This window comes from Rhagoletis zephyria, unplaced genomic scaffold (assembly GCF_001687245.7).
Source record: "Rhagoletis zephyria isolate East Lansing unplaced genomic scaffold, Rhagoletis_zephyria_1.1 Rzeph_scaffold_10754, whole genome shotgun sequence".
In the NCBI taxonomy this organism is placed as follows: Eukaryota; Metazoa; Arthropoda; class Insecta; order Diptera; family Tephritidae; genus Rhagoletis; species Rhagoletis zephyria.
Window position 1 is genome coordinate 11,557 of NW_016167831.1, and position 9,015 is coordinate 20,571.

The 9,015-nt window shown below is 35.6% G+C and overlaps 1 protein-coding gene across 1 annotated transcript; it reads right to left on the minus strand.

Annotated features, from left to right (window-relative positions):
- Window positions 1–1,417: 1,417 nt before the first annotated feature.
- LOC108376634 (uncharacterized) lies at window positions 1,418–7,449 on the minus strand. The gene is made up of 4 exons (XM_017632860.1): window positions 6,965–7,449; window positions 6,064–6,210; window positions 1,761–1,830; window positions 1,418–1,660 (listed from the first exon to the last, which is right to left on the minus strand). Exons 1-4 carry the CDS (start codon window positions 7,010–7,012, stop codon window positions 1,446–1,448), a joined length of 480 nt encoding a protein of 159 aa, XP_017488349.1. The 5' UTR covers window positions 7,013–7,449; the 3' UTR covers window positions 1,418–1,445.
- Window positions 7,450–9,015: the final 1,566 nt, after the last annotated feature.

The window sequence follows — 9,015 nt, forward strand, 5'->3', positions numbered from 1 at the left end:
TAAGTAAAAATTTTACCTGCCGCAACACGCCTTATACCATTAACAATTCATACGTATTTATTCAAAGTATATCAAATATAAAATATGTGTGTAAATAAGTAAGCCCATAGTTGGAGTAACCCGCTTTTTTTATTTTTGATTTTAGTGCTTTGATTAAGGAATTATAAATAATACCAACAATGCTTACTTTTTGCTTGTTATTCATTGGCTAATTTTAGTTTTGAAAAAATTTTACTCCATTTATTTTACAAGTCTTCAAGAGCACTATTGATTTAGTTGGTGGGCGGATACCACTGCTTTAAAAACATCGCAATTGTAAATATGTGTAGTTCTCCAAGATTTTGATGAAGCTTTTGATTGTGATTTTTTGGTGATCGTTTATAACTAGGTACATATTTTATAAAGTATAAAAGGCTCTATTGAAAATATATTGAATTTTTTCTTAAAAAAAAAAATGATCCATCTCCTGTTGAGGTCAATTTTTGAATGAGTTTAAAATTGTAACAATTATTTGCACAAATTAAAGTTATGAAATGTTAAAAAAAAAATATAGTCGTTCGGCGAAAAGTTACTGAGCACAGTGGAGCATATAAAATCTCCTGAAGAGTATAATAAACTAAATAATTTGTTGCCCTTAAAATATGCAATAACTTGTTCACTAACGAATTCAAATTTTAAAAGGGAATATAACTGGTTATGTTTTGCATGCCAACGTACAGGTAAATCTGTTAATATGCTTCTTTGATGGTTTGAAAGTTTCATTATGTTATAAATCGTTTAAATGACGTTTCAAGGTATAAGCGTTTAATAAGAATACCCAAAAAAATACACAAAGGGTTTATGTCTGTGTTCATGTGGAATAGTAGCTTATGTCGGGAAGCTGGCATTCGCTTTATTCTTTAAACGACAAGGAATTTTTTGACAAGACTTAATAAGAGCATTGACCTATATGACTATGAGCTATCCAAAGTTACGTCGGCGCGCACAGTAGTCATGCTGACGCAATGCGCATGCTATTACTAAAGCCAGCCTTTCGACATAAGCCACTGTTCCATACGAACACAGATGTTAAGAATTACAATTCAATATCAGAATAAACTTTTGTGCAGACTTTTCTAAGATGAAATGACTAAACCTTTACTTGTATTTGACCTTGGCTTATACATAGGGGCACAGATGCAAAAAATAATTTGTAGAAGATGTAGAGCTCAAGTAGAGTATGCCATAATGATTTATCTTTTGAAATGGAAGTATGTAGATTTTACACTAACACTAAATCTTTTTGGAGCTACCTTTTTCGATAACATTAAAGTTTTAAATAAATGGTCTAAAACCAATGAGACGGGAACATCGTGTTGTCATAGTGTGCACGCTATACACTGGAAACGTACCACCGACTTTCTGTCGCATTTTTTACACTCTATGCTGGTTTTCTTTCCAAATTCTTAAAAGATACTAGCAACATTGGGTCCAGGCTGAGAGTTGGTTGGTGTAGGCTGTGTTGGTCGATCTATGTCCTGGTAAGTGCGCTGTTGTGTGGTGGGAAAAACGGAGCCGGTTTGTAGACTGCCACCGCGCGCACTAAACTCTCTGTATAGTAGTATAACAGTGATGGGGCGTAGAACTAAGTTGATAATAGAGAAAGCAACCGCCCAGCCATCTGAAAATTTGAGAAATAGATTTTTAGAAGAAGTCCTTAATTTAAAAGGGCAATCAAATTGTTGAACTAAAAATGCACAATAAATATTTATACAACTTACTCATAAAATTGAAATATACTATTATGCATATCAAATCAAAGAATATACTTGAAGCGTTTATAACGAGCGCCTGTAAGTAAACGAAAGGAAAAAAGTACAATGAAAGAGGGACATATGAATGAGGTAATTAATAACGTATTTTATACTATAGATGAATAGATATACATAGAAACCGCAAATAAATATCTTTAAAATATATTATACTAACAGTAAAAATATTTACTGTGACGATAGCAAACAAAAAATGGTTGGCGGCAACTTGTATATGTATGTACAGTGAATCCGATGAAACTGCAGCGTTAAAAATGTATTAGGATGTATGTACATAAGAACATTGTAAGAACATTGTGAAAATATGTGCTAGCAAATATGTACATATGTATACATACATACATACATATGTAAACTTAGCCTATTCCGGAATGACTCCGGGATTACCCGCAAAGAAACAGAAGACTAATGCCAAAGTGTAATACAGTGAACCAGATATGAATGAAATTCTTCTTTGTTCTCTTTGAGATTTGAACCGGCAACAAATGTATGCAAAATGAATACTCTGTTTTCTTTCGCAGTAGATATTTTGAGGAGCAAAAAGCCCTGCCAAAAGGCCACTTTTTTCAGCCTTTCCTTGGTAAACTTTCTCGAATGGCTTCAAATAAGAAGGCCTACCAAATTATCAACTGGGACACTAACGTGTATATGAAATTTTGTTGCTTAGGTGCTGGAATAAAAATTTGGCAAACAAAGCATTTAGAGAAGAAATATTTTATAAAAGTTCTCAAACTACAAACTTCCGCTACTATCAATGGCATTTGCATATGATACATAATTATGTATGGCGAAATCAGATAAGGAAGGTACACATGAAAGATAGGCTGACCAATACAACGTTTGGATACGGTTCTACTGCGGTATTTTAACTGGTTACATATGCAGAGTTGCGAAACATTGCAACCATATACAGTGCATATTTTGAATATTTAATAAAACAATGATCACCATTTCGGAATTTTCTATTTTTAAAACACCAATGGTAACCAAAAACAAACGAAGCATCAACTTTGTTTATGATGCGCTGATTACTCTAGCGATGCGTTTCGATAACTTTTCGGATGCGTTTTGGAAAAGAATACGTTAATACACTAGATATGTCTGTTTTGGCAAAAAGCTTCATTCTAAAAGACTAAACACTACTAATGTCAAGAAAAAGAGAAGTAGAAAAGTGTTGATTTGATTATATTAATTATGCGAGGAGTCGGTAAGTTAGAGGCCAAGCGACGATGACGTCGCGTTATTTGCCAATTTTGTAGCAAGAGTATATATACACATGTATGTGTACATACATACATACATACATATGAACATTAATACATATTATATGTATTTATTTATTATACCACGTCACTACCTTTGCATGTGAAATTCTAAGTCGAAAAGCACTTATGCGCACTGTAGTCGATATCAGACATTCCTGGTACATATGTATGTATGTATGTTTTTCAAAAAAATGCTGTTGTAGCCAAATTTGCAAACTCTACTTTCTGAGGTAGTGCGCTTTAATGGGGGGTGGAAACTGTACGTAGTTTGGAGATGCATACATTTGTACGTACTGGCTTAGCTTCATTAATTTGAAAAAAAGGTCAACTCTGACACTTGGCATGCAACATTTCTAATTTTCTTCACAGTTGGGGGCAGTAACGGTGTATAAGGATTTTTATTACCACCTTTCGAAAGCAAATAGTGTACAGCACGCAATGTTAGCCATTTTCTTACTATTTTATTAGCATGCTTATACAGTCTATTCCGCTTAGTTTTGTATGATGTCGTTTTCTTCAATCTTTAATTTATATTTGAGGAGTATCTTAATCAAAAAATTATATTTTGATTTCCGGCATTTTTTAGTTTTTGGTTTAATAACTATTATCGCCAACATGAGCTACTTCTAAAAACTGCTTATTACACTTCAAAACGTGTGTTTGATATATACATATTTTTTAAAACTAATCAAGATTTGCAATCAGCGACAAATCATAACATGTCTCATTTTTAGGTTGGCGTATCTGCGTTTTTTGGCCTTTCCGTTGAATAACCTATTGTGGCAATTCCTTTTTTGATTAGAACTCACTCCGCTTTTATCTGCCAACTTCATTTTGAACAGATCACTGTCTACGCCTAATGTTTCGCAGTCAATCGTATTATGATTTACTTAAAATTTTCGCAGCTTTCTCAATTCGCTGAATCATTATTTGCTGTGAATCGCTTCTTTAAGTTCCGCGATATTTTTACTAAAACCATTTGCAATTAAGAAAGCGGAGTTGACTGTAGTACCCCTTACACAGTCTGCGCTTTATATATTTGTGGTAGGGTTAGGTGAGGAAGTGCTACCACCGAAATATATTTTCGCACCATGAATGTGGTCACTGGCGGGGAGCAACCGAACACATAAAAGACCGCGACATGGTCTGTGGGTTTACTGTGGGAAGTTTAGAGTATTTAGAGATTTTTCCACACCTTCGCATAAATCAAATAGGTTACGACAAAAAAAGGAAATCAATATTTAGGGTATTTTATTAGTCAGTTTCTTGATTACAATTCAAAGTTTTTATGAATTATGTGTTCCTACACTTGTCAGTCGCGGGGAAAGGCTTGGTATAATTTTTAATGCAGTGTCACACAACTGGTACATTTGTACAGATTTGTACATTTTTTATAAATTGTTTTCTTGATTGAGATAAAGAGAAATATTTGTGCATACACAAGATTGGGATACGATTTGCACCAAATTTTGGGAAAATGGCCAATCGTGTGAAACTGCCTTTATGGTTAACTTAAGATTCGATATCAAGTCCGCTTCTTCTGGCTGAAGTTAGCCTTATTGTTCCCTCTTGTGTATCAATACACTTTAGTCCCCTATTTTTGAAAGTTTGGAAAACAAATTCTAAATTACATGAGCCACTCCGTTGCTTATGCCTTGCTTATGCCAGGATTTTAACTTCCATTCCAGCACGTTTGACATATTAGATTCCTTTCAGCATTAAGAAAGCGGTACTATCCTCTCTCAATAAATGATTGGCTAAGATAAAGGCATAATAATAATAATAATCATGTGATGAATTTGCTTTTGTAGCCGAATATTTTAGATCTCGACACTTAACAAACTCATGCCTTTCGCGAGTCGGCGCAAAAATTAAAAAAAAAAAGAGTTCCGTGCGTCATGCGGACTACGCTCCTCGTGCGGATGGGCGGCAGGAGGGCAACCCTTGGGACTAATAATAAGAAAAAATAATAATAATAAGCGTTTAAAATAGGCTGTTTTTGCAGCATAAATACATAAATAGTATGTTATGTATGTTTATACGTAGATTTCCACACATTAGTTAGCAACTGGTTGTTATCACTTGCTTGTCACTAACCTGCTTAAACAGAGATGTACATAATTACATATTGTATTGTATGTACACACATGCTTATGCATGCAATTTAATTGTATGAGTGTACGTTTTGCATGTTGCAACATCATGCCGAGTAGGACCCATATTAAATGGGTAAATATTTACAAATTAAAAGAAAATATCGCTTAAGTTTTTTGTGCGGAGTAAATAAATATATTGTCGTTTAAAGTACAAAACCGCGTATCAAGTCAATGAGAAGTTGCTTAAATTATTTTCTAAAGAGCAAAAGCACTCAATTTCAAAATGGTTCTCTTTTTTATAAAGCAATCACATTTCTGGCTAGTGTATTTCAAGACGAGCTAAGAGGAGCTAAGAGCTTGTGTGAGCAAAACCAATTTTTGCAGCAAATGTCAGTTATGCGGTTTTGCAGAATGACGATACGCGGTTTTTGTACTTTAAACGACGATATGAACCTTGACAATTTTTAATGGACAAAATCAAAAATTATACACTTTGACAGTTAGCGACAGAGCGACTCTGCAGGCTAAATTCTTCTGAGCAGGGTAGATGCCGATGTGTCCAAGCAGTGCCCGGCTTGCGGAGTGTGACTCCACGACTAGAACATCTCTGCGCATGCCCCCTAAACCCCACTCAACTAACACCCTGTTCCTATGGACTAACCCAGTCGGAGTTGCACCCTTCCTTATAACCCCTATAACAACAACAAAAATAGCAGATAGGAACCGCACCAATCCGCTAAGGACTGGCGAATCGAAAGCAGCTATAGGTTGAACTCAAATTTGTAAAATGAGTTTGAATATGTAAAACAGATGTTAAAATGTACAGCCATTACTTACTATATACCTACACACGTTTATGTACAGACGTTTCTTTATACATTGGATACTTACCACTTGTGCCGCTTCAATAGATTCCTTGCAATGCATTGCCCAGAGCATGGAAATAATAAAGAGGAAATTGTAAAACTCATAAGCTCCATGTCCCCACGTTCCTAGCATAGCATTTGTGATGAAGAAGAAGTGTACAAAAGCGACGAGCTGTAAAGCGAAGAATTAAAAATATAGTTATTTATAGAGATAAGACTTCGGTTACATTTAAACCGAAACGGTGTTTGAAGGAGAATCCGTGGTGAAGCCATTGAAGTTCATCCAATCAACATACACTGCATATATGTATGTATATTCATACATTAAAGCAATGGATAAAGTGGGGAAGAGGTAGAAAAATTGCCTTCCAAACACATAGACTGTATTAAATGTTTGTGGCTGCGATTTATACCTAGGCACCGCCACAACACAGCATAAAAATGCAGCATAGTTGCGGTCTAGGGGGTCCAACATTCTGTACTAGGTACTTGATTGACAATGCATTTCAATTCATTGCATTGAAGCGAAAGCAATTGACTCACTGCCGCAGTCAATACAATTAATTGTAAAAATAATTTAAATTAGCTGCTCGTCAAATAGTAAAAGTATTAACATATGCATGCACATACATATGTACATATGCAGCGAATAAAAATTCTGATAACGTTCAGACAGCCCCTCCCCAACGTTATGCACGAATGTATGCATGTACGCCACATTTGGGGAAACCTACGTACATACATATGTACATAAAAGTAACCGTAGGATTTAAGTAACCGTAGATTTAAAGGGGAAGTGTTCGTGATAAAGCTTATCACAAGATCGTGGTTCGCTACATCGTGGTGTTATCGTATCTACTTTTTGTACTATCATAACTTTCGCTTATGGGCGTATGTGTCCCATAAGTCCTCTGGGTATTATTTACCTTAACACGCACAAATGATGACCCAATCAATTCGTTTATGTCCGCCATTCTGCTTGCGTTAGTATTTGGCAATTTATAGTTTAGTTTATCACACGCTATTCAATCGGTAATATGATTTTGATGGCGATGCTGAATTGGCTGGTTTTGCAGTAATCACAAGCAACAGCTGTTTTGTTTTTTGCAGTTGATTTGGTTATTGTCCCACTTTCGCCTCGGGATCTAGCGCGCGCTGATATGCTGCAGACTTTGTTGTTGTTTCGCAATGCAGCTACAGGTGCATATTCGCAAATTCCTCTTGTTTTCACTTTTTCTACACAATGCGCAGAATCATTTGCTGAGTATGCTAATAATTAATATGCAAAAATATGTATGTACGCAATAAAAACAAGCTTTCGAGAATTGCACCGCGACGAAAGAAATCGCACAGCTATAGTAAAAACCTTTGCACGAAGAAGTCTAACTAGATTCTGAAATGTAAAAGGGAGAAATGTCGTAATCACTGATTTCATTAGTCAAATATGGCATTGCCAGCCATGATGGACTAGTTTGGTACACTGAGAAAATTATTATTTTCCTTTACCGCAGAACTCCACTGTCAAACACCGATGGCCTACCAACTGTCATTTTGACGAGCAATATGATTGCAAGTTTTTGTGTGTGGTCACCTTGATGTCTTGAAATAAGCATTTGCCGCATGACGCCACCAGACAAGATTCTCTCAATTTCAGTGTTTAAAAACACTTAAATCTTTAAAAAACTTGCTGAATAATTTCCTAAAACGTAATCGTAAATAATCCCATAGGGAACAGATTTTTATTTTGACTTAATATTAAAATTGCATCGATGTTACCACCCTTTCTTTCAAATGAAAATATGGCTAACAAACTATTAAATTGCCTCCAATAGATGTCAAGCAATAAGCACCCCATGATAAATAGGCGGTATCCATTGGAAATATATATTTTGACATGGTTATCACGACATCAGTGTTTTCCTGTGGAGACAGGACCCTAAGTAGGTCCGTCACTGCTGACATTTGTATAACCCCGCGCTTACACAAGACAAGACCAATGAGAATATGCACATAATTTACACATTGTTTGCGTAAAGTAGGCATCCAGACAATAAACTGTCTTCGAAAGGCCAGAGACAATGATGAAGACCTCAAGGGAAGTGGGAATATATTAGTAAAAAAAATGTGAATGTTTTGCTATTGTATCTGAAAAAATTGACTTGTGTAAACCCCAAGTACGCGGCCATAAGAAGCAGCTTATTTTTGTTTGCAGACGCAACACCTTCATTGTGGCGTATCTCTACGGTACGTACGCCACTTCCTTCGCATACTTTTCCGTTATTGAAGTACAAGTACTCATTCTGTCAGGCCTATAATTTGTACTTGGAGGTATATTTATGTGGTGTTTGCAATCAGCTGTTTGTTTCCCATCCTCTTAGGTCGGTGTTATGCAGAAATTTTGTTTGGCAAACTGCGTGCAATAATTGCCTGTACGATATCATAAAAAATATATTAATTGTAAACGTTATGTACATCTGAAATTCTTATTTCGTGTTGGCAATAGCCATGAAAACCATAATGAACGTGCAACCCTGTGCCAAACTCGACATAACCACCTCCGAGCAAACTAAGCAGACGCCATTTAATTTGGCAAACAAAAGTTTGTCTGCATAACACCGACCTTTATAGTTACAGATAAAGGAGGCACGAATTTTGTATGGCTTATCCCTTTTTCTAANTGTGATACACTTTGTTCTGCTTCTTTTAACGGGGAAAAAAATTGGTAGTGGTTTCATGTTTTGAACCCTACAAAAACTAAGCAATTGCTTTTACTTAAAAGTTCGAGTAAAAAGTCTGAAATTTTAAGAAAAAGGCATTTGCTTTGGTTTTATGCATACGGCCCTTTGTTTCGTTAGAGGTCTACGTTTTTCCTTTCAGTGTATTCACAATAGCGTAATGAACAGTGAACCATGCTGTCATTACTCAAAAGTCTTCTTATCAGATATGTCAAAATTAGGCGGCGTTCATCGCGAAAATT

Excerpts from the sequence above, each read along its gene's own strand:
- LOC108376634 (XM_017632860.1), bottom strand. The coding sequence starts at position 7,012 with ATGGCGGACATAAACGAATTGATTGGGTCATCATTTGTGCGTGTTAAG. Across the intron at positions 6,211-6,964 it reads CATCATTTGTGCGTGTTAAG|CTCGTCGCTTTTGTACACTT; the intron begins GTAAATAATACC and ends TTCGCTTTACAG. Across the intron at positions 1,661-1,760 it reads AGTATATTTCAATTTTATGA|ATGGCTGGGCGGTTGCTTTC; the intron begins GTAAGTTGTATA and ends TCAAATTTTCAG.